Source organism: Lipotes vexillifer, unplaced genomic scaffold, assembly GCF_000442215.2.
Source record: "Lipotes vexillifer unplaced genomic scaffold, Lipotes_vexillifer_v1.1 scaffold1378, whole genome shotgun sequence".
Taxonomy (NCBI): domain Eukaryota; kingdom Metazoa; phylum Chordata; class Mammalia; order Artiodactyla; family Lipotidae; genus Lipotes; species Lipotes vexillifer.
In genome coordinates, this window is record NW_006775104.1 from 2,271,921 (window position 1) to 2,298,034 (window position 26,114).

The 26,114-nt window shown below is 38.9% G+C and overlaps 1 protein-coding gene across 1 annotated transcript in view; it reads left to right on the top strand.

The window, feature by feature from the left end:
* The window catches only part of HSPBAP1 (HSPB1 associated protein 1), a 55,666-nt gene that overhangs the window by 11,509 nt on the left and 18,043 nt on the right, over positions 1-26,114 (top strand). The window contains 3 exon segments of the mRNA XM_007449700.1: positions 241-426; positions 9,554-9,735; positions 9,995-10,099. Coding sequence (XP_007449762.1) covers positions 241-426; positions 9,554-9,735; positions 9,995-10,099 — 473 coding nt within the window.

Genomic DNA, 26,114 nt, shown 5'->3' on the forward strand with positions numbered 1-26,114 from the left:
TAAAGGAACATTTTTGACATTGAAGATTGTAAATATTTTCCAACATTTACAATTTAATATTTGAGAAAAATCATTGAAGAATTATGGCTCTTTGAGGCCAAATATTTATGTAAACAGTAATAAATGAAGAGTAAATGAAGTGCAATTACACAGAAAGATTTGCCATAATAGAAATGATATTAGCTATTTATTCTTCATATTATATGAAATAACTTTTTAGTTATTTATTTCTCTCCCTAGGTAAACATGTCAAACCTTTTACACCAGAGAAAGCGAAAGAAATTATAATGTCTTTACAACAACCTGCAATCTTCTGTAACATGGTTTTTGATTGGCCAGCCCAACACTGGACTGCAAAACATCTTTCTGAGGTCCTTCAGGGCAAGCAGATACGATTCAGGATGGGAACGAAACGCACAGATACAGGTAGGACTACAAGGAATCATCATCATAATGCCTCTTCAGTAGCATTCCCACGTTCTCAACCGTGGTTGCTTTATCTCTAGAGAATCCTTTATTTGAATCCTATTTTGGACCATTTTCAGATAGGAAAACTTCATTAGAAATTTTAAAAGGACAGTTTAAGATAATTTTTTTAGACTAAACAACCTATAATTTATAACCCCACATAAAATGTATTTGTTCATGTATCATGGTTCATTGATCATAGTAGACACTTAATAAATATTTGTTAATGTGCTATTATTTATGTGATTGAAAGAGACCAATACTAATCTAACAATCCCTTCTACTTTTGACTCATGTACAATGTGTCCTTTTATTTGTCGCCTCACTCACTATTTATAGTGCTCAGTCTGGGTGTAATTTTATCTCTCCTCTTTATCAGCTGCCCGACCTCTATTGCATTACATAAATGTGAAACATATGTGAAGCTGTTTTTCTCATCCTCTTAAGCAGTTTGATTTTGCCAGCTCCCTCTTCTTCCCTGAAGACTTGTACAGTTTGATTTTTTGCCTTAAGCCAGATAAAGCAATTACTGTTACTCTAAAGACAGTTAGTTTATAGGAAAGAGACAATTTACATTAGAAACTGTTTCTAATCTAAAGAAGTCCATGACCACTGTCTGGCTTCAGAATATGTGTTTAACTTCTATTTAAATATGGGTAAATTTGATAGTCTAGAAATTCATAGTGTCTTAAGCTTTGCTGTGAAGTGGCTCTAAGAATATCTATTAATAACTCAGAAGGAACTAGAAAATTACCCAGTTTCTCTTCCAGCTTCTCCAGGCTTTGTTTTCTCATGTTGATCTTCTAGTATATCTCATATAATTATTGGGTTTTTGGTGTCTGGAACCCCTTTGTACTCCAGTGACAGGTAGAGCAGGATTAATAGACCCGAAACTCTTTGGCATCTCTTTCTAGTCACAGACCAAAATGTTTATTGTATTTTTAAATTAAATGCTAGACCAGCAGCAGCTACGTAAAAATCAGCTTGTGCTCTTTTCTTCTTGATTTTAGTCAGATAAATTTTCCACTCATTGAAGTGTCTGTTAAACAATAATTTGAAGAAAAATAGAAATTGTAATTCTTTTCACCTCCTGAAATTTGGTTAGACTCCAAATACAATACTACTACTAAGAGCTATTGAGAACTATTGTGTCAGGCACTGTTCTGAGGGCTTTATACATATTAACTCTCTTAATCTTCTTCAAACCCACTTGGAGTGGTACCATTATTATCCTGTTTTATAGCGGAGATACAGTAATTTGACATTTTAAAGTTAGTACTCCAGCATAGAAGAAAAAGGGAAGTAGAAAGTCTCTGCAATCGAGAGAAACTGCTCTGAGTTTTTACTAAAGATAATTTGTTCTTTTTTAAAATTCAGACGAAATTCACATAAAATTTACCATTTGAAAGTATACAATTCAGTGGTTTTAGCATCTTCACAATGTTGTGCAACCACAACCACTATCTAATTCCAGAACGTTTTCGTCACACTGAAAAATCTGGTTCCCATTAGCAGTCACTCCCCATTCACCCCCTTCTCCAGCCCCTGGCAATCACTAATCTACTTTCTGTTTTTATAGATTGCCTATTCTGGATATATATATAAATGGAATCATACAGTTGTGGCCTTTTGTGTCTAGCTTTTGTCACGTATCATGTTTTCAAGATTTACCCATGTTTTAGCATGTATCTGTATTTTCTTTTTATTGCTGAATAATATTCCATCATATGGATAAACAAAATGTTTATCCATTCATCAGTTGATGGACGTTTGGGTTATTTCCACATTTTGGCTATTATGAATAATGCTACTATGAACATTTAGGTACACGTTTTTTTGTGGACATACGTTTTCACTTCTCTTGGGTTAAACCTAGAAGTGTAATTGCCGAGTCACGCAGCAACTATGTTTAACCTTTTGAGGAACTGCCAAAGTGTTGCCCAAAACAGATGAACCATTTCACATTCCCACCCCAACGTGTGAGGGATCCAGTTTCTCTACATCTTTGGCGATACTTATTCCATTTTTTATTCTAGCCATCCTAGTGGGTGTGAAGTATTATCTCATTATAGTTTTGATGCATTTCCCGAATGACTAATGTTGTCAAGCATCTTTTTATGGGCTTATTGACCATTTGTATATCTAATTTGGAGAAATGTCTATTCAGATCCTTTGCTTGTTTTCGAATTGAGATTTTTTGTTTTTATGTGTGTTTTGGGGTTTTTTTTTTTTTTTTGCCTTTTTGTTGTTGAGTGGTATAAGAGATCTTCATATATTCTGGATACTAACTCTTATCAGATACATGATGTGCAAATATTTTCTCCCATTATGTGGGTTGCCTTAATAATTTGTTCTTTTTAAAGTTATTTCTTTGAGTATAAATACAGTACTTCCACAAGCAGTGTAGGGTAGTGATTGATGTAAGAGAGCTGACTCAAGTCAGCTTGCGTGGGTTCAAATTTTGGCTTACTCTGTCACTTTGAGCAAGTCACTTAATTTTTCTGTATCTTAGAAATGTTTTCAAGATTAAATGGGTTCATAGTCATTAAACATTTAGAACAGTGCCTAGCACATAGTAAATGCTCAAAAAATATTATTTAAAAATAGAAATGACTTCAAAAATTAAAATATACCTTCTCATTTTAGAGAACACTGGAAAAATGGGAAGACCCAAAGAAATTTAAAAACACTTAGTCCTATTACCAAGAGGCAATCACTAATTACATTTTGATATATGTCCATGCAGGCCTTTCTGTATTTTAAAAATAAAATTGTCTTCATTTGAACAGCCTGCGTTTTCTCTTTTTTTACTTAACATATTCTGAGCAGCTTCTCTTGACATTAAATATGACTTTTAAATGGCTACCTAATATTCCATTGTATGGTAGTACCATAATTTATTTTTAAAATTCTCCTATTTTGGGCTTCCCTGGTGGCGCAGTGGTTGAGAATCTGCCTGCCAATGCAGACGACACAGGTTCGAGCCCTGGTCTGGGAAGATCCCACATGCCATGGAGCAACTGGGCCCGTGAGCCATAATTACTGAGCCTGCGCGTCTGGAGCCTGTGCTCCGCAACAACAGAGGCCGCGATAGTGAGAGGCCTGCGCACCGCAATGAAGAGTGACCCCCACTTGCCACAACTAGAAAAAGCCCATGCACAGAAATGAAGACCCAGCACAGCCATAAATAAATAAATAAATAAATACATTGTGTATAAAAAAAAAAAAACATTTGCAAAAAAAAAAAAAAAAAAAATTCTCCTATTTTGCTTAGATTGCTTAGCAGTTTTAAATTTATAAATAAGACTGTACTGAACATGTTTGAAAATAAATCTTGCCCAAGTTTCTGATTGTTTCCCTAGGATAGATTCCTAGGAGAATGCCTGGGTCACAGGGTGTGAACATTATCACCAGGAGCAGTACTATCCAAGAAGCTTCTTATGCCAGAAGCCTCTGCGTCAGTCAGATGGCCTCTCTAAGTGGTGTCTGGTGACTTGGTGACTTACACCTGAAGTATCCAGCATCCACCTGCTTCTCTGTCCGAGGCCATCCTCCAGTTGGGGTTAGCCTGCTCTCTCACCTCCGTGGTTGCAGTAGCCTCGTCCCTAGTCCCTGTGCACTCCCTGCCCTCCCGCCTCAGCCATTCTTCATACTGAAACCAGAGACAGTTTTAAAAAAAGAAAAATCTCATCTTCTTTGCCTGTTTAAAACCCTTAGATGGCTTCCCATTACCCTTAGGCTAAAGACCAGCATTTTTGTTATGGTATAGAAAGCTCAGTTGGCCTCCTCAGCTTAATTCCTCTTTCTGAGCTTGGGGCAAAAAAGCATTTTTTCCAGTTTTTGTATTTCCAGAGATTTGCTTTTTCTTACTTCAGGGCCTTTGCATATACAGTCTAGCCGTTCTTCTCTCTTTTCCCACTTCCCCTTACCCCAGCTTTACCTAGTTAATTGCTCTGCTTCCTTCAGATCTTAGCCCCAAAGTTGTTTCCTCATGGTAGTGTTTCTGACCACATCTCCCTCCCTCACCCCCCAAATCAGGTGTTACTATTAAGTTATCTCAGAGCACCTTGTATTTCTGAGTAACACTTAGCACAGTTGTAATCACATGGTTAGTTGTGTAAGTAATTATCTGTTTAAAGTCTCTCTTCCCCTCAAGAGGGCCACCTTGTAAGGGCCAGGGCCACATCTCATTATTGGCTGAGCACCTAATATCTGGATAGTCAGACGTCTGTGGAGTGAAAGAATGAAAGACCTTTGATACATGAGGTCAAGTGCTTTGCAGAAGGGTGGTTTACATTTACTTTCCTTTCAGAACATGCCAGGGTGCCTGTTTGGCCACTCCTTTGCCCAAACTGAAATTTTTGTTTTTAAAAAACTATCTTCTTGGGCTTCCCTGGTGGCGCAGTGGTTGAGAGTACGCCTGCGGATGCAGGGGACACAGGTTCGTGCCCCGGTCCGGGAGGATCCCACATGCCGCGGAGCGGCTGGGCCCGTGAGCCATGGCCGCTGGGCCTGCGCGTCCAGAGCCTGTGCTCCGCAACGGGAGAGGCCACAGCAGTTAGAGGCCTGCGAACCGCAAAGAAAACCCAAAACAACAACTATCTTCTTGATAGGTGAGAGATGGGTGTCTCCTGACTTTAATTAACATATCTTTGCTGGTGATGTTGAACCATATGTTCATGTTTATGAATAATTGGTATTTTTGGTAATTGTTCTTTCGCTTATCCTTATTAGGGTTTCAGGGTTTGGCGATTTTTTAATAAATAAATTCCTCATGTTAATATTAAGAATACTGTGTTTGTTTACTAATGTACTAAACAAATGTTTCCCAGTTTATTGTTTGACTTTTGATTTTTGCTTCATATTTTTTAAGTCAAATAATATTTCATTAATATTTTTATTCTTATTTTATTTAGAAATTCCTTCTGTATCCTGACAGTAGATAAATGTTCTAATATTTTCTTCAGGGGACAATAGATAACTGTTCTAATATTTTCTTCAGCTTAATGATTTCTTTTTTATATTTTACTCTCTATCCATTCCATATTTATTTTAGTATGTGGCGTTCACTGACTTTTTCCCAAATAGTTAAGTTGGAAATAACATCTTTATTGTAGTACCATTTACTGAATAATCCTTTTTTCCCCTATTGACTTTGAAACCATCTTTATTATATTACTATATTCTTATATATTCCAGCATCTGTTTTTGGGCATTTTATTGAGCTATCAGTTTTGGAGCCAGTAAAACACTTTTTTTTTTTTTTTTTTTGGCTGTACGCAGGCCTCTCACTGTGTGGCCTCTCCCACTGCGGAGCACAGGCTCCGGACACGCAGGATCAGCGGCCATGGCTCACGGGCCCAGCCGCTCTGCGGCATGTGGGATCCTCCTGGACCGGGACACGAACCCGCGTCCCCTGCATCGGCAGGCGGACTCTCAACCACTGCACCACCAGGGAAGCCCCCAAGTAAAACACTTTTTAAAAACTATTTTAGCAACTGGTATATATTTTAATATTTGAAAGAACAGTTCATCCTCCCTAATCACTCTTCTTTCTCAGTATTTTATTAGATACAATTGAATTTTATTCCTCTAAACGAATTTTAGAATTAAACAGTGAGCTCACATTAAACAATGAATGTTGCGTGCCCTCAAGCCATCAGCCACTGCAGCTGCCTCCCCCGCCCCATAATGGTGCTCCCTGAGGGGCATTCGGAATGGAGAAAAACAGGATCCTGGCCCTAGATAGTTAAGATGCATATCAAAGCAATAATATCAATGAGCTGAGACTTTTGCATCGTTCCATCCATAGAAAAGCACTAAAATCATTAACTTGAGGTGTCTGGTTTTTTTTGTAAAAGCTACTTTTTTTTTTTTTCACAAAAAGTCCTGTATATACTGGCTCCTCCTTTACCTCTTTTTTTTTATTTTTAGTTTTTGAGGTACACGGCGTCCCACTGTTGTGGCCTCTCCCGTTGCGGAGCACAGGCTCCGGACGCGCAGGCTCAGCAGCCATGGCTCACGGGCCTAGTTGCTCCGTGGCATGTAGGGATCTTCCCGGACTGGGGCACAAACCCGTGTCCCCTGCATTGGCAGGCGGACTCTCAACCACTGCGCCACCAGGGAAGCCCTCGCTTACCTCTTTAGAACAGTTCCTCAGAGCATCTGAGAGGCCGTCTCCCAGATTATAGTCCTCAGTAAGATACCCGAATAAAACATAACCTGCAACTTTTAGGTCATGTGTTTTTCTTTTTTTCTTTCAGTCAACAGGATTTTAAATGAAAATTCATGAAGTGCTATAAATTATGTAATTTGGAAAGAATCTACCTTGTGACAATACTGTATCTTACTACACAAGAATGTGTAATCTTCACTTACCTAGTTTGTTTTGCCTCAGTAAAAAGATTTGGGGGAATAAAAAGATTTGGAGTTTTCACATAAGTCTACAAATTTCTTAAAATATTATAAAATTTTTATAGCTGTTAGGAAATATTTTTGCCTCTTTTGTTTTTCAAACTGTGATTGATATACAAATAAAAGCCATTTATTTTTTGTGTGTTTATTTTTTATCCAGCCAGTTAATAGTGTACATAGTTTTTTAGTTTATTCTTGTGGGCTTTTTAGTAAGACAGGCATATGATCTTACAAGCAATGATAACTTTGTTTCCTTTCTGTTGAGCATATTTATTTCTGTTTTAGGTCTTGGTTAGAATTTTTCTAGAATGCTTGAAATAATAGTATTAATAACTGGCATATTTGGCTGTAATGTGTCTCTTAGCTTATTTTAGGAAGCAGATAATAACATCACAGTAGCTCTTTGAAACATTTTGGATCAGATTCATTTGCCAACATATATTCTCAGTGACAACACTATACCTCAGCTGGCAGTGATTTGGCAAGCAGATGTAGAAATAATCCTAAATATTTGTTCATAGGGAGTGGAGTAACAATCAAAAGTCATAGTCGGTACCCACATTCCAAGTGTTTCTTGATTGTGAAGTGATGAAGTCTAACAAAATGGAGAAATATTTGTTTCACTGCTGTGCAAAAAATATTTTAGGACTCCCTTTTATAAGAGTCAAAAGCAAACTGAATTTATACACTATTTCCAAATCCTAAACTCAGTTGAGCCTCCTCTTACCTAACATTTTGACAGTAAGTAGGATGAAAGTTGCAGCTGCCTAGGCTACTTTAATGTTAAACCAAAGAACAATAATAATCAAGTTAGAAAGGAATAATTCCATTGCATAGAATAAACTAAGAAAAACAACTGTACTACCCAGAAAGAAATTGTCATGATAACAGAATGAAAACAATGCCTTTGGTGCCATTATTACCAGGAACGGGTGAAAAGATTCTATTTTGAAATCACTATGTAAATGAAAAAGTCTGTCATTTTCATTCATTCCATTCATTGTAATTTTCCCCTGACAGTAACAGTTCTCACGTGTAGTTGTTTGCATTTTTAGATTTTCATTCTTTTAAGTACAGCACTTGCTGTGACAGAAAATGAAGTCTTCGGATGAGGGTGCAGTACGGATGTGCCTGTGAAAACTGGTCATAACTGAAAAGTCCTCAGTCTACCCTAGGGGCAGGTGGCTCAAGCAATGGCTTTAGTATCCCATTGGATCAGTTGGATTGAATTCTGTGAAGTGAAAACTTACAGGACAGTAGAATGTGTTCAGGCTCACATTGGAGCTTACTGAAGAAATGATTTAGAAATGATTCCAGCACGAAGCAGCTTTCTTGCTACATGGGTTTTTGTTTGTTAAAAAAAAAACGTGTATTCCAATGCTGTTATGGTAAATTCTTGATGATGATGTTGATAATATTAAGAGCTTTTATATATTGATGGGTCAGTGTGTGCCAACCACTATTCTAAATGTGTCTCAAAAATTATCAAATTTAAATAGTTCTTAAATCTGCAGGGTTTCATCTTTTAGATAAATGTAGCCTAGTAAAGTTTTCCTGCTTCTTAAAGTCAGGTGACAAGTTGATGAAGTAAATGAATTAAGGGTGACACACACCCTCCCCTCCATGATTTCTCTGCCATTATAAGGTTTTAGGATAAAGAGAGGAGGGAGAAACGTGATTGGGATAATCCTAAACAGTTTGAGCAGAAATGGATGGAAAAGATAAAAGATGTTTGAATATCCTTTTCTTCCTACTACCAATTCAGCTAACTTTTAAAAGTGCCCCAAGTAAATATATGAATGAATAATAAAAAGTACTAATAATAGTGTCTAACTTTTACTGAGCATCTGCTATGTGTCTAGCATTGTGCTGACTGATTTACATGTGTTAGATCTACATCTCCTCTTGAAAGGATTTCATGTTTTCCAAAATAGATCATAATCAGGTTTCTTGAATATTAACATCCCAATGTACATTACAAGTATTCAGCTAATTGCAAAAAAAACCTCATTTCATCACTATTTAGAAGAATAATTCTTGTATAAATGAGTTCTACCCGTAATAACAAACCACTATGGACAGACAGTAGACTTTTCTTCAAGCTTTCCTGATCAGCCCTCATCTCCGGCGGTCTTTGCCTTTTCCTAGGTGTCTACGGCACAAAATTTGGCATCTAGTTATATGATGCCTCAAATTCCCTATTATTCTGGTTGACGTTTTCTTTTTATCTAAATATAGTCTAAACTCAAGAGTATTATCTATTTCTTTTATGTTCCTGCAAGCCTGAGCACAATGCTAGTTACAAATTAGGTACTTAATAAATGATTCTGAAATAAATGGGTTAATGAATAATTGAACAGACTTTAAATTGCTGTTGTCTACTTAATGATTGAGGGGAAGTGATAAACTAAAGTATTCCACTGGATTACTGCATCAGGCTATAGAAAGGGTAGTCTTTAATCTTAAGGTTAAAATTGTGTTTTTTACTTTTAATCAAGAGTATTAAGTGTTGTAAATGGTTCTAATTATTTAGCAAGTACATAATTAATTTCTAATTAATGTTAAATAATAGTTAATACTTCCTGGTTGAAATTATCCTCATTTAAGAAAACAACAATATTTGGAAACTGTGTTCAATGTACATTTAAAGTTGGGTTCTCTTACATTGCAGCTCCTCAGTTTGAAACCACATGTAGTTACGTAGAAGCTACACTTGAAGAGTTTCTGACCTGGAACTGTGACCGATCTAGTATTTCTGGACCATTTAGAGACTATGATCATTCCAAATTCTGGGCTTATGCTGACTATAAATATTTTGTCAGTTTATTTGAAGACAAGACAGATATTTTCCAGGTAAGTCAGTACATTTCTTTTAATCATAGTATAACTTTTTCTTGAGAAAAGATCACAAATTAGAATCTCCTTGGTACTTTTTTCCTCACTGTCTTTTTCTCTGAAAAGTAGTCACCGTGAGTCTTGATTATCCTATTTACTCAAACCCAAAGATTTGCTCAAAGGAAGTATAATGTTTGGCCTACAAAGATGAGCAGCCTTCTTATTATTTTCCTAGTCACCAAACTTCCTGCACACTCTCTCCTTTGCCTTTAAACAGCACCTGAGCTGATTTGGAGTATATCAGAAACATAGACTGTGTGTACAACTTCCTTTCCTCCTGACCTACATCTAAGTCCTTGTTCTGTCAGTGAGGCAGATGGAGGTACAAAGCTGATTACATGAAGAAGCATTCAAGCATTCCTGGAATCCTAGAAGCCTTCCGGGCTGCTGCTGCCATCTCTGCTCTGAGGTGTTTAGTACAGGTTTATGGCCTGAAGCAGAGAGTGCTGGGCTCCCAGTGTTTGGCTGTAGATGTCCTGCAGAAGCACGGGGGTGCTTGCAGAAGTAAGAACGTGGAAGTTCTTTGCCACGCGTTGACATAACTGACGGCAGTTTGCAGACTACCATATCCTCTTTTCAAAGTGTTTTCTACCTCAAACTGCCAGTTCAGTTTGTGGGGTGATTTTGCAAACTCCCTGCCCTGGTTTCTGTTGTCTTAGGCATCGACCAGCAATGGGAGTAGTCCCAGAAAGCTGTTTGAATGACTCTGCCTTGCCCAGCGTCAGGTCAAGGTGCTAGAGTCCTTCATCCTGCCCCTACAGGATATATTTTGCCATCACAGCAGGCTGTTCACCCACCTGCTCTTCTCCTGCCGGTTACCACCACTCTCCCTCTGGACTTTCCTCTCATACAGGCTGATTGTCCTTGGACTCTTGAGTCATTTTCCATTCAACTTATATTTTTCCTTTTTCGCTTTGAGTGAAGGTTTAGATGCTGGTGCTTTCATAGTTATAATATTATCATACAGCTATCAATACTTTGTATCTTTCCTTTATTAAATTTTTTAATGTTTTACTTAAATTTTGGTTTTCGTAAAAAAAAAAAGGAAAAACATATCACTTGCCCCATAATTGTTAGTTGAGGATACTTTTTTTTCCTCACAACAATAAAAGAAATGCATTGGTTTTGAAAACATTCAGTAGATGTTTTCTGAATCCAAAGTCTATACCAAATCTATTATTTACTCATTTTTAAATGATAACTTTGAGGTAATTTGTTAAATAACCTTAATTGTGATTACTCTATGGATCTTTAATCCTAGACCTTTTAGATATCATAGTTAACTTTTAGAGTAGCTTATTAATATTTCTCATACCCTAACCGACCCTGTATATTAGACTAGTACTTTATTACTCCATATTTCAGGTAAAACACTGTAATAGTAACATTTATCAAGTACTCATACTTGGTGCTTTTCTAAGTGCTTTACCTTTATAATCCCCACAGTAACCCTATGATTTAATAATTATCCCTATTTTAAGAAAAATGAGGGCTTCCCTGGTGGCACAGTGATTAAGAATCTGCCTGCCAATGCATGGGACGCGGGTTTGAGCCCTGGTCTCGGAAGATCCCACATGCCACGGAGCAACTAAGCCCGTGCGCCACAACTACTGAGCCTGTGCTCTAGAGCCCTCGAGCCACAACTACTGAAGACCGCGTGCCTAGAGCCCGTGCTCCGCAACAAGCGAAGCCACTGCAATGAGAAGCCCGTGCACTGCAACGAAGAGTAACCCCCACTCGCAGCAACTAGAGAAAGCCTGCGGGCAGCAAAAAGACCCAATGCAGCCATAAATAAACAAACAAATAAATAAATTTATAAAAAAAAAAGAAAAGTGAGGCACCAAGAGGTTAAGTAAACCTTTTCTGAAATCATACAACTAAGAAAAGAATAAACTAAGCAGTCTGCCTCCACAAGCTTTAACTACTGCACTATATGCCTGCAGGGGGTCTGGATACATTCAGTCCTGTGAGGACTACCCAGCTAGGATGAAGGCTTCTCTCTGTGCTGGATCTAGGCTCACTCTGCCTTGGGTGAATCTCTAATCTGACCCCATCAGTTGTTCTGTTTCAGCCCAGGCATGGTAGCACTGTACAAAAACGTGTCCTATTTATTAAGTGTGGGTATAAAAGGCAGCCTTTTGGTAATGTGCTGGAATTCTAATTGAACTCTTATAAAATCTGATATTTTTAGTTAATGAGTTTTCTTCAGCTCACACGGTGATTAATTCTCTAGATTAGAACAGGCAAATCTGCTATGAACAACCAAGTCCATTAAGATTATATCATTTTTTTATCTCAAAGTTTTCTGAGCATGAAGTGATCTTACATCAAAGTTACCTAAGGTGTTTTACTTTTACCACTATAATTCATTCAGTCACTAAATCTTACTACTTATTGTTTCAAGCCCTCTTGCGTCTGTCGTAAAATGGTGGGTAGTTAAACATTAAAACTGATAAAAAAATTTTTAATGTTTATTTAGAATAAACTCATTGTATGTGAATTTAAGTGACATTTTTATGAAAATAATTATATTCCAAATTTCTTTTTAATGTTATGAGAGTAGTGGCATTGTTTACATTGTTGTCTCTTTAGTGTCTGGCTTAATAGAAGACAGCTGGTTTCTTCTGTCTGCGTCATTCAGTCTTGTGATTTTTGGTTTGTTTTAAGTATATGAAGAATATCTTGCTTTACACACATATGCAGCTGAAAAAGAGAGGAGCATTTTGGCAACCTGTTTAGATAATTGTGGATTTTTTTGATACTCCACCAAATTTGGGTTGTTTCTACCACTAATGAGTAGTCTCTTAAAGGTTTGTTTGTTGCAATCAAGAATCTGAACCCATGGCCTTCCCTGGTGGTGCAGTGGTTGAGAGTCTGCCTGCCGATGCAGGGGACACGGGTTCGTGCCCCGGTCCGGGAAGATCCCACATGCCGCAGAGCGGCTGGGCCCGTGAGCCATGGCCACTTAGCCTGCGTGTCCGGAGCCTGTGCTCCGCAACGGGAGAGGCCACAACAGTGAGAGGCTCGCATACCTCCCCCCAAAAAAAAAGAATCTGAACCCATGATCAATGAACCCTTCCTAGTCTTTCAGTAAAATCCATTGGTCTATCTTGCATGGAATGGATCTTTCGTAATACTTTTCATTGGCCATTTGGAAAATATTGGTTTACTAAGCTATATAGATCTTCGAAATGTTGATGCATCTTTATATACTTTATTATAGAAAAAGTGACATTTGTTAATAGCATCACCATTCTCATCAGAAAAGTCTTTTAAGTTTTAGGAAGCTTTCTAGCTGATGGGTTTCAAGATACAAGTTTTCAAGATAATTTTTATTCTATTCAAAATATTTTCTTGTGATTTCCCTTGCGATTTTTTCATTGACTTATGGTTTACTTAGAAGTATAATGTTTAGTTTGCACATATTTGGGGATTTTCCAGCTGTCTTTCTGTTATTGATTTCTAATTCTGTTGTGTTCAGAGAACATACTTTGTATGATTTCAGTCCTTTTAAATTTATTGTTTTATAGCCCAGAATATAGTCAATCTTGATAGCTTGTGCACTTGAAAATAATGTGTATTCTGCTGTTTTTGTCTTTTGTAAATGTCAATTAAGTTGATTGTTCATGTCCCCTGTATCCCTACTGATTTTACGTACACTTGTTTTACCCATTATATAGAGACAGGTATTGAAATTTCTCAACTATAGTTGCATATTTATTTCTTTTTCAGTTTAGGTTGATCAGTTTTTGTTTAGCAGCTAGTAACAGTTTAGGGTCATAAACATTTAGGATTATTATGTTCTCTTAATGGATTGATATTTTATCAAGATGTGATGATCCTCTCTTTCCTGAGTCCTTCCTTGTTCTGATGTCTACTTCGTCCAAAGTCTGCTTTGTTTAGTTTGCCTTTGGTTAGTGTTAGCGTGAAGAAGGAGTACTTGCTATATGCTTCCATTTATATAAAATTGTAGGACTTGCAAACAAATTTATAGTGACAGAAAATAGATCAGTGGTTATCTAAGAATGAGGGGGTAGAGAGAGGTTACAGAGGGTTATGGGAAAACTTGTGGACGTGATCAAAATGTTTGTCATCTTGATTGTAGTGATGGTTTCTCAGGTGTGTACGTATGTAAAAAATTCATCAACTTGGGCTTCCCTGGTGGGGCAGTGGTTGAGCGTCCGCCTGCTGATGCAGGGGACACGGGCTCGTGCCCCAGTCCGGGAAGATCCCACATGCCGCGGAGGGGCTGGACCCGTGAGCCATGGCCGCTGAGCCTGGGCGTCCGGAACCTGTGCTCCACAACGGGAGAGGCCACAACAGTGAGAGGCCCGTGTACCACACACACACACACAAAATTCATCAAATTGTACACTTTAAATATACACTGTTTATTGTACATCAGTTATGCCTCATAAGGCTGTTTAAAAAAAAAAAAAAAAAGAATGCAATGCTATTAGTACACTTTGGTTCCACAGCTTGACAACCGCAGTTTCATTCACCATTGTTTTTGTGCCATCAGTGCAAATGTCAACACAGTGAAATAGGAAAATAACATCTTAGTAGTATTATGAAAATAGTTTCAGCCTCACAGACCCTCTGAAAGTGTCTCAGAGACCCCCCAAGAGGTCTGTGGGCCACTTCGAGAACCTCTGGTCTACATCATCCTTTCCTGAAATTCCTCTCCTCTAGTTCTGACTCCTCCTCTAATTATTTCCAAAACAGTTTCTTTTGAAAATATTGAAATATGATAATTATATTCACAGATATTTCATGCCTTTAAATTGTGTAAAGGATAATAGCATTTAACACTCTCCCCAGTATGACTGACATGACCTGTCTCCTCTGCATCTGCCCCTGAGTAGTCTCCTTGCAGAGTGCTGGACCACCGTGTCCTCTCGTCTTCTGGCCTTTGCTCGTGCTCTTCTCAATTTCTGCCTATTAAAATTCAGCTTCTTAGGGCCCGGCTCAGATTCATCCGTGGCTATGAAGCCTTCTCAACCACTCGTACTTACATCTGTCCATTCCTTGCCTTCATTCCTGTATGTTTTATTTGGATTGTTATTTAAATGGCGCATGACATAGAATGCCTATGACTTGTTTCTCTAGCAGCATTGTAAGCTCTTTGGGAACAGGGACTATGTTGTATAATTTTTTATTCCCCCAAACTGCTAACATAGTGCTGAATCCATAATGGGTATTTGAATGATTACATAAGTGTATTTTTTTTCCCCTAGTCTTACCATTTCTTGTTTTGCTATTTGGTCTTTAGGGCCCTTCAGAGGGTGTTTTAACTTAAACCCCACCTTCACCCTTGTCCAGTTTTCTGTGGCTTCTAGTTAATCAATTGTAGCATTTTTCAATCTTGACAAGAAATTTTTGGCTCTCCTCAGCCTTCTAACGAGTTTTATAAGTTTTTACTTATAGCTTCTACTTAAATTCATTCAGTGATAAATATGTAATATTTATATATACTGATAAATACACTGGAAATATAGTGGTATTATTGGAAAATATCCTGTAGCCTTGAAGTTAGCCAAAAATTATGATTTTGACACTTAACTGACTTTCATATATGACAAATGAAATTGGCCTCGTTTAGCTATACGTCATATCATTGACTGATCTAAGTAAAGCATCTGTGTGGAACATTTTATTCTCTACTTTGCGAGGAAGGTAGGGAATTTGTGACAGTACCATAAAATTTCTTTATCTCTGACTCATTAGGTAAGAATGACAGGTGTTACATTTTATAATCATCTATAAGTATCATCGTAATTGAAGCTATTAAGAATCAACGTATAGCAAAAAGGATTTGCCCCAAGAACATTTCCCAGGTAGATTCCATTTTATGTTGTGATTCAGATTGACTGCTGAGACTCAGGAGCCTCGTTAAGTCACCAGGACACAGAATCTCAAAATGCAGCACATGGAAGATTAGTTCTAGCCTGTCCTGGGCTTTATAACATAGTTATGAGAGTATGTTGAAATTGAGCCAGGTGGTTTAGTGATGTTTAAAGGGGTTTGATGGCCCATGATGCTTTCTAATGAGGCAAATTGGAATGTAAGAATTTGGGTATTTATCCAAGCCTATCTGTGGGTAGAGTTAACTACCTCTTTTCTGTTTGTTACCTGAGGTAATTTTTTCAAGGAGAAAAGGGCCTTAAGTACTTGCTAATTTATAATGTTCATTTAAGGGGCTGTTTGAAGTATTTATCCTTTATAATATAGTTTTACATAGTAATTATAGTTAATTATACTGTTTTAAAGTTCCATTTTTGTTGGGTTTTTTTTTCTTTTTTTATTCAGATGTAAGTTCATTATAGTATTATGTATATTCAGTTTTCCTATGTTTGTGATCTAGGCATGGAGAATAAATAGAATGAGACAGCTTTTAACGTGATAGATAGACTCCAATTAACCATGACCACAAGTCACCCAAACAGCCCGGTAAAAGAACAAATAGTTTTGAATTGGGGTATTCTCAGAGCCTAGAGCTTATACTAGCTCACACCAAATCTAGGCTCTGAGAACACTCCAGGTCAAAATATACCATTTTTTAGTGGTAAACTAAGAATGAATTCTCTTCTGGTAATGGTAGGCTTAAAAAAAACCCCACTATTCTGTATTATCAGTATCTTACCAGTTTTTTTTAAGTTCTTTGGTTAGAACAGTAAAATTGGGCTTCCGTGGTGGCGCAGTGGTTAAGAATCCACCTGCCAGTGCAGGGGACATGGGTTTGAGCCCTGGTCTGGGAAGATCCCACATGCCACGGAGCAACTAAGCCCATGCGCCATACCTGCTGAGCCTGTGCTTTAGAGCCCGCGAGCCACAACTACTGGGCCCACGTGCCACAACTACTGAAGCCCGCGTGCCTAGAGCCCATGCTCTGAAACAAGAGAAGCCACCGCAGTGAGAAGCCCGTGTACCTCACGGAAGAGCAGCCCCCACTCACCGCGACTAGAGAAAGCCTGCATGTAGCAACGAAGATCCAATGCAGCCAAAACTAAATTAAAAAAAAAAAAAAACTGTAAAATTATGGAAGATTTGGTTGCTTGTACAGCATTTTTTAAATGGTGTTTGAGTCTGCAACAATTATTTAACTTGTTAATTGGAACAGGTTTAGGAGTGACTCAGTTTCAGCATAAAATTAGATCTAGTCACCTAGATCAGTAACTCAGCAATTTTTGAACATTCGTTGTGCTGTGTTAGGTACCGGGGATGCCAACTTGAATAAAAGACTTGGCTCCCGTGGGAGTTTAAAGTTGAATGTGGAGCCAAACCTTAAGACAGAAAAGTGTAAAATGTGCTATTAGACTTTAGTACTTTTTTGACACTATTTTATCATTTAAATGCTTGTAATAGTTTTAAAATATTATATATAATCAAGAAGATTGAAGCATATACATTTTCTTGAACTTTTAAAATTACAATCAGATTTTTAGATTCTCTTATTTAAAATGTTGGAGACAATTTTATTAAGCAATTTTTAAAACTCATCCTCATTGCTGCTATTTGTACTTAAAGGAATCCAGTTTCAAAATATTGGGATAACAGAAAGTAGATCGGTGGTTGCTTGGGGCTGAGAGTAGAGGCAGGCAGATTAAAAGCACAGGAGTAAGAGGGAACTTTTTGGGGTAGTAGAAGTATTCTATATTTTGATCATGGTGGTGATTATTCCAGTATATACATTTGTCAAAACTTGCTGAACTGTAGTCTAAAATGGGTACGTTTTATTGTATATAAATTTTACCTCAATGAAATTAATTTAAAAAGAAAACTAGGGCTTCCCTGGTGGCGCAGTGCTTGAGAGTCCGCCTGCCGATGCAGGAGACGCGGGTTCGTGCCCCGTTTCGGGAAGATCCCACATGCCGCGGAGCGGCTGGGCCCGTGAGCCATGGCCGCTGAGCCTGCGCGTCCGGAGCCTGTGCTCCGCAAATGGGAGAGGCCACAACAGTGAGAGGCCCGCATAACGCAAGAAAAAAAAAAAAAAAGAAAGAAAACTAGGCAGTGGAAAAAATACTGTTTCTAAATATTTCCTTATGTTGGTATTTAAGCAGCTTCTCCCCAACTAACTCTTATCTTCACAGGTAGCACAAAAGCGCGTTGTCATCCTTTATGTCCTGGTTTTTTAATTGGGAAATATGATCACTCTGTGTACACAAGAAATAAAACCATTATTATTTATAAATTACATATTATGTTCAGGACATCATGACAAGGCAGAACCATCCAGAGGAAAGAGGAGAATAAAGTATCTGTACTACTTTTGTGTTATAAACCAAGTTCATTTTCTTTGGCCAGCCAGTTTTCAACTATGAGTAAGTGATGAATTTTGCTTATAACTCTCATTCTGTACAGAAGCTGTGCCATATTTGGTCTTGAAACACTGTAGTGTGTTATTTCCATCCCTCTTAGGTGTCTCTCTTTTTTTTTAATAGTTTTTAAAAAATTAATTTGGTTGCGCTGGGTCTTAGTTGCAGCAGGCAAGCTCCTTAGTTGTGACAGGCTGTTTCCTTAGTTGCAGCTTGAGGGCTCCTTAGTTGTGGCTCGCTGGCTCCTTAGTTGTAGCATGCAAACTCTTAGTTGTGGCATGCATGTGGGATCTAGTTCCCTAACCAGGGATTGAATCCGGGCCCCCTGCGTTGAGAGCGTGGAGTCTTAATCACTGCGCCACTAAGGAAGTCCCTCTCTTAGGTGTCTTTAAACTGCAGATAAATTTCCCAGAATATGTCTGGGAAGAGGCCAGGAATTGGGGCTGATAGGAAACCATTATGGTTGGATGTGGGGGAGGATGAAAAAGTAGGACTGAATTCCTGGTTAATTCCTTTAAGTACTGGGGTAACATGTGATATTGTCTTCTAGAATTACCCCTAACCACTAGAGTATCTAATGGACTACTAAATTATAGTACTGCAGCCCTACATTAGCACTTCCATAATAACTGTGGTCTTATTTTTTAATTAAAGAGTTGATTATCAAGACCTTTTAGTTCTTTTTACTCTTTTGCTGTCTTTTGTAATTTTCATTGCTTGTGTTCTACACATTTTATTTGTATATCAATTGTTTGGACTCAGAACTTTTATTTTTTTTTCCTGGAGGAACAATGCAGATCTTGGCGGTTAGTTCTCCAGGCTAGCCTGGGGAAGCCTACTATATTTATAATATGCTCAAAGAATAGTACCATGAAACTCTCCCTACTTCCACCCCGAAGTGTCTACAGGCATATTTCTTCAAGGATATGTTTCTCTGATATAGGGTTTAGGACTGGCATAACTGCAAACCCAAGATAAAGGCTCTGACAGAATGAGATTATTGGGGAAAGACAAGGTTCCATGGGTTAACCTCCTGAATCAATTTGGGTTAGGCTTAGTTGCTTGTAACAGAAATCCCAGAATGGAAGTTGCCTAACTAAATGCATAATGGTGAATTTTTCCCTCACCTAAGGAAAGTTTGGAGGTACACTGGCCAGGGCTGGAATGGAGGCTTTGTCATCCCAAAGAACCCAGCTTCTTCCTGTGTTTCTACTCTGTCTTTAGCATGTGGCTTTCATCCTCAAAGCCATCTTGTATTCCAAGAGAGCCATCACACTGTATTTCAGAAAGGAGGAAGGAAGGACAAACATGTACTCCCAGCTCTCTGCCTCTCTTTTAAGGAACTCTCCCAGAAGTCCCATCCAACAGCTTTCGCTTAATGGCTAGAATTTAGCTTCATGGCCCCACTGAACTGCAAGGCAGGCTAGAAAACGGATGTCTCTTAGCTGGGCACGTTATCTGTCTGAATAAAATTGGGAATGAGATATTAAGAAAAGTAGGCAGTTTATGGCACACTCTGTTCATGGAAGGACATGAAAAGTTGAAGCAAGATTTACAATTTCTACAAAAAGTACAGTTATTCCAGGGCCTCTGCAGTCAGCAAGTATAGGGACCAGAGAGAATTGCAGCATTAAAGGGAGGGTTCCAAGAATGAGTCTGTACAGCCATCCTTAGGGCATAGCTAAGAATGCCCTTGTCAGCTGGGGAGAGAGGATTTTGAAGCCAGAGGGATTTCTTAGGCAGCCATAGGGCTGGCAGTTTCAAGGGGGAACCCCTATGGCCAGATCCCTGGGGCAGGATGATTGATGGTCATTTTATTTAGTGGTTAAGTTGATAGGTTAGCAATCTGCTATACGTCTCACTGAAGAGAGGAAGGGAAAAGTTCATATCTCTTGATTAAGTACTAATGCATTAGTACTTATTGAGGGATCAAGACAGAGAAAAGACAAAAGCAATATCAAGCATTCTTGACCTCTTCATTTATTGTACAGTTGTGTGATCATGATAGAATTGCCTTCTGGCATATTGGGGAGGGGGTAATTGATTTGTTTATGTTGTTATTTCAAGTTGGTGTCTTCAACTAGATTTTAGAGTTCTTGATAATAGAGATGTTTATGCCTTACACTTTTTGAGTCTCCATCCCCCATTAGCATATCACATATATTATCAGTCAGTAGTTTTTTATTTTAATAGTTGTGCTATAGCAGTGATTCTCAACTCTCCCAGATCTTGCACTCCCTTTATACAGTTTGTAGATAATACGATTACCTACACATGTAATTCTTTTAAATTGTTAAAATACCTTACCCATAATATAAAGGAGAATTTTCGAGGAAGTAATTTATAATAAACAACATATATTTTGATGTGTTAATGCTCAATAACTACGCTAGAAGACATAACAACATAGTCAAGTCCAGGTGTGTGATTAAGTGGACCTCCAAAGCCAACATATAATGATTTTGAATGGATAGTCCATTTATTCCAGAAACCAGGCCCAACCTTGATGCACGCTGTGGTCTGGGATGCGCCTCCTCTGATGTTGCAGACCCTGGGGGAGCTCGCTGAGTTCTCTGTGAGGTTGTCGCAGGTGGCTGTTGTCAGCCACTGTGTGTTGGGAGAATTGTTTAGACTTGGGCACTGGCCTGGGATGACCAAGGAGCTCCAGGACCATACCCACCAGAACTGTATTTTCCCAAGAAAAAAATTCCAGAGGCAAAGCAGAGTAATAAGTCCTCCAGCCAATTAAAAAACATGAAGCCAAAGCTGAGAGTAGATGAATACAGAAACTAGATTCAAGCTCTGTTGTGTGCTGTGGACTCTGCCAGTTGCTGGGGTCTGTGAGGTGAATATGTGTTCAAAAGACAGAAAATAACTGTAAAATGTGCATGATTGTATATTCACTCTACAAACACCTGTTTTGCAACTACTGTGCTAGGGCTAGAGAGTCACAGACAGCTTTGGTCTCCTCTCCTCAGGGAGCTCATATTCTATAGTGAAATCAGACAAGTGAGTCTAACCGATTGTCGTAACTGTTATGAAGTAAACAAAAATGGGCCAAAATTAGTACAGCAGAGGGACTTCCAAAAGGGTAAGTTGGGAAGCCTTCTCTGAGGAGGTGATATTTAAGCTGATTCCTAAAAAATGAGAAGCTAGCCAAGTGAATGGAGGGTCAAGAGCTTTCTAAGCAGAGTTCAAAGCCCTTGAATGTGAGAAGAGTTTGCCTTTTTGGTAAAAAAGAAAGAAAGCCATTGTGATTGAAGCCTGGCCTGTGAGACTGAGAGGGTTAGAGGTGTCAGAGAGGTGAGAGGGGCCTGGTCATACAGGCCCATGATAGAGGGCATTTGGATCTAATTCTAAGTGCAGAGCAAAGGGGAGACAGGACTTAATATTTTAAGATCACTCTTTGCTGCTTTGAGGAGAATGGGTCAGACAGGCAAAGAATCAAAGTTCTTTGGGAGAGAGAGACCAAAAGAGAGGATGACCGGGTTGCATGTGGCAGGGGAGGGAGGGGTTGCGGTGGGGAGTGTGGAAGGGTTCAAGGACATGACATTTACATTGGGTCTTGAAAGAGAAATGTGAATTGGGGTGTGGGAAGGGCAGTGAGGAGACCAGCCAGGCAGAGGGAACAGCAGAAGCAAAGGCAGGGAGGTGTGTAGCCCCTGCTGGGAGAGCAGTAGGGAGGTAGTGTAGCAATGGTCTCATACCAGAACCTGCATCCCCTTTACTGTTCTGAAATGCAGTTTGCAGGTGATATAATTACTTCCACAAATAATTTTAAAAAACTATTAAACTACCCAGCTATAAAATACAGGAGGATTTAAGAAGTGTGTGATTTAATGTGTAAATATTCAAGCGTCACTATACTAGAAGACGTAATGAATTAATCAGATGCTTGTACCTACCTATAAGGGAAAGGTTCAGTTTTGAAGAGTTAAGATAAAATTCCATAGAATATTTCCAATATTTTATATTTAACATTTTGAAATGAGGCTAAATGAGTATGTTTGTAACTATACACATAGAGTCACCATGTTGAGACGGTACGAGCACAGACTGATATTGGTGTGTACATTGCTAAACCAAATATCATACGAGTTTCAATGCTGCTGGTGACTTAATTTTTCAGAACGGTGAACAACTCTTGATGAAGCTGCAAGAACACAAAGTACAATCCTCCCTCAACTTAGTAATTGTGTTTCTAGAAAATTCAGTATGTGTTAAAACCATGCAAAAGTCCTTTGAGGATATATGAAATTAAGAGTCAGAGCTCTGGGGCTTGCCTGGTGGCGCAGTGGTTGAGAGTCCGCCTGCCGATGCAGGGGACACGGGTTCGTGCCCGGGTCCAGAAAGATCCCATGGCCGCTGAGCCTGCGCGTCCGGAGCCTGTGCTCTGCAACGGGAGAGGCCACAACAGTGAGAGGCCCACATACCGCAAAAAAAAAAAAAAAAAAAAAAAAAACAGTCAGAGCTCTAACCTCAGGTAACTAAGATCAGATTTTCCAGTGTTATGAAAATTGTGCAAGATACAAAACTTCTGTTGTTTTGTTGAGCTGTATCCCTGACCCCCATCCACTGAATACCAAGGCACCCCCCTCCTATTTATTATGACAACCAAAAATGTCTCCATGTTTTTTAACAAAAGGACAGAACTGTCCCTCAGTTTCCGCATCTGTACAGTAGATATAACTACCTTCAACCTCATAAGGATTAAATGAGATGATACATAGAAAATGTTAGTGTTGGGGCCTGTCCCACCATATGGATTCAATAACCTGATAGTTAGCAGCTGAAAATATAGGTTTAGCAGTTGAAAATATAGATTTAGTCGTAAATAAAAGAGAAGTTAGGACTGGAGATGAAGGTTTAGGAGTCATGTATGTAGGTTCATTTAAACATTGCAAAGCACCAGGCAGAAACTTAACATTCAATTTAAGAGGGATAAAAGTAGGGTCCCATGGCCTTCTCCTAAACTCTATAACGTCAAGGATGAAGAGATACGGCTAGGCAACAGTTCATAAGAAAAAGGCAGTCAAGCCTAGATTAGCCATGGTATAATTCAGCTGCTTTAAAAAAAAAAAAAAAAAAGCACTGTCTGACAGTGTATTAATAGTGTAATGTCCAGGGCTTCCCTGGTGGCGCAGTGCTTGAGAGTCCGCCTGCCGATGCAGGAGACGCGGGTTCGTGCCCCGTTTCGGGAAGATCCCACATGCCGTGGAGCGGCTGGGCCCGTGAGCCATGGCCACTGAGCCTACGCGTCCGGAGCCTGTGCTCCGCAAATGGGAGAGGCCACAACAGTGAGAGGCCCGCATAACGCAAGAAAAAAAAAAAAAAAATAGTGTAATGTCCAGATCATGGAATGTTGAGACCCATATGCAAGGTACTACATAGGCTCTGTCTGGGGTTCATTCTGGGAGCCAGGCTTTAAGAGGGCTGTTGACAAAGGTAGTCAAGAGGAGAGAAACTGGAAGGAAAATTTAATGCTACTGAGTCTAAATATTTGAAAAAAATGATAAAGGAGAAGACCATTTTTCAGATAATTTAAAGACAACAGTTTTTGGCAGAAGAGAAAATAAACCTGTTGTTTGTGGAAAACAAATCTAGGACCTTCCTCTGGAAGTTACAAGAAAGCAAATATTGATTTTGTAGTAAGCAATCAACCAGACGCTTGCTCTTTTCAGGGATGATGTAGAATCGAATTTCATGGATAGAGATGATTTCTAAAGACTTTTTCAACTTTTGAAGTGGATGTGGGGATAGACTCCAGGACAGATCACCCCACCAGTCACCTGTGTTAGTTTCACTGATGTGGCTGCCTAACAGGGTTACTTGTTTCTAGCAAGACCCAACGCAGATTCCTCCTGGGCCTGCACTCATTTCAGAGATTTGACTAACTGTAAGTAGCTGAACTCAATTGGCAAGAAATCCCAACTCTCAAGAGCCTGTGGGGAAAGAAAGCCAAAATAGGTAACACTCAATGCTATCTATTTTCTGACAAATTTACTCTGACTTTCTCTCTGCCACTTGCCCCCAAACCCTTCACCCTCTGGTTTTATCAGCCAGTTTGCAGCTGAAGTTTAGGTCACCCTGATCTAATCATTCCAAAATAATTTTTCCTTTTTTAGTCATTACTGTGTTAGATAAGAGGTCAAGGAAGCCTCACGGCAGTTTTTCATATAATCTCCCCCCGACCTAGTAGAAAAACTTTCCTTCTGTGATTCTTTCTGAAGTAGAGTGCTCTAGAACAGTTTCTCACCTGGGGTTGGTCCACCGACTCCCTCAAAGTGTATGTGAAAGTGTGTGTGTGCGTGTGCGCTCACGTGTGCGTGTGCGTTCATTTCTCTGAGGAGAGGGATATCGGCATTCATTAGACTCCCAAAGGGGTGTATCTGTAAGAAGATTAAGAGTCACTTAAACCAGCCTCTTCTTAGGTAAGACAGATCCCCATTTTTTGTTTTTATATTGCGTGTCTTTCATCTACCTTTAGTTAAATTCCAAACTGAGGTGTGGTGAATTGTTCAACAAGGACCAGGTTCATTGGAAGCCTCCCTAAGCTCCCTGCTTGGACCGGGAGCCCCTCTTCTGTGATCTTAGAGCACTCTCTGCTCACTGCTGTGAGAGCACTTTCTGCATTATATCGGAAGGGTCCATTTAGGGGACTATCTTCCATTATGAGATTTGAAGGGAGGGCCTGTGTTGTATTAATTTTCATATTCCAAACATTTAGCATCATACCAGGTATGTAATAGATGCTCAAAAATGTTCTTGACCTGAACAGTTTACCCATAATAAGCCAACAGATTCTTCTTTCCCACCCAAGCAGCCAAGGTTTTAAGCACTTAACCTGAGCCAGGTATTATATTAGGCATTGGGAAAACAGAGGTAAGCTCCCTTCATGGAGCATATGGGCTATATCCAGAGGGGACATGATTTTTGCCACCCCCTGGAGCTGCTGCATTTGAGCCATATGCATTTACAATAGTGCTGACCTTGCAAAAATTCCCCTTTTTATAACAGATATTAGTTATATGCACATATTCTATTTTTATCACTCAAAACAAAAATGAAAAAGCTTTTTTCTAGTCTTCCTTAAAACCATCCATTAAAAATGTCTCTCCAAAATCTTTCTCTTTGAGTAGTGTTAATGCTTTGCCTCCAGAAAGAGAAAAGTTTGAAGATACTGAGTAGTGTCAGCATTTAGGACCATGTTCTGCACATAGAGGTGTTTTTTGTTTTGTTTTTTAAAATTCAAAAGGAAAAATTCATGATTCAAAAAAAATAAAATAAAAAATAAAGCAAAACTTTCCTGTCTGGTGTGTTCTTTTTCTTTCTCAGCTTATACATATCTTAAATTCCATGGATTTGAGTTTATGTCAAACTGTGTTTGTAGTCCTCTAACTTTTATTTAAAAGCAGGAACCCCCCCTTTTTTCAAACTTAAATAAAATCAAGCAGAGCAATTTGCTGAAAGAAAGAGCCTTTGCTGCTATCCCCAGTGCCCTAACGGGATGCCAGGGAGCCTGGTTTGAGAACTACTGGACCAGATGGTATTTATGGATCAGTAGTTGACTTGGGCAGGATCTGTCCACAGAACTAGACATAAGGAGTGCCAAGTTGAAAGCACTGTGCTGTCTCTTGTTTCAAGTTCTTCACTTAAAGAGTTAATGACCTTGAGGAGCATAGCAAAAGTATTTCAAAAGATAGGCTGTGTCTCCCCCACCTGGAGACTCTAGTTTAGTAGGTATGAACTACTATAGATGCTCCAGCATCTATAATTTTAAATAACTCCACTAACCTAGGAGAAGCCTTCTTTCATGTGGTCTTTGAAAGTGCAAAAAGTTAGTACATTACTTATGCCTCAAAATATCTGCACTGCTTAGAGGGAATGTGCCTTTTTGGATTACTGAGTTAAGCTTCAGAGATTTAAAAAAATACTTCTATTTCCATTGCAGTCACTGTTCCTGCTGCCTGAGCCACTTCCCCCATATATCTGCATAACTGTGTCTAGTGTTTATTGTCAGTC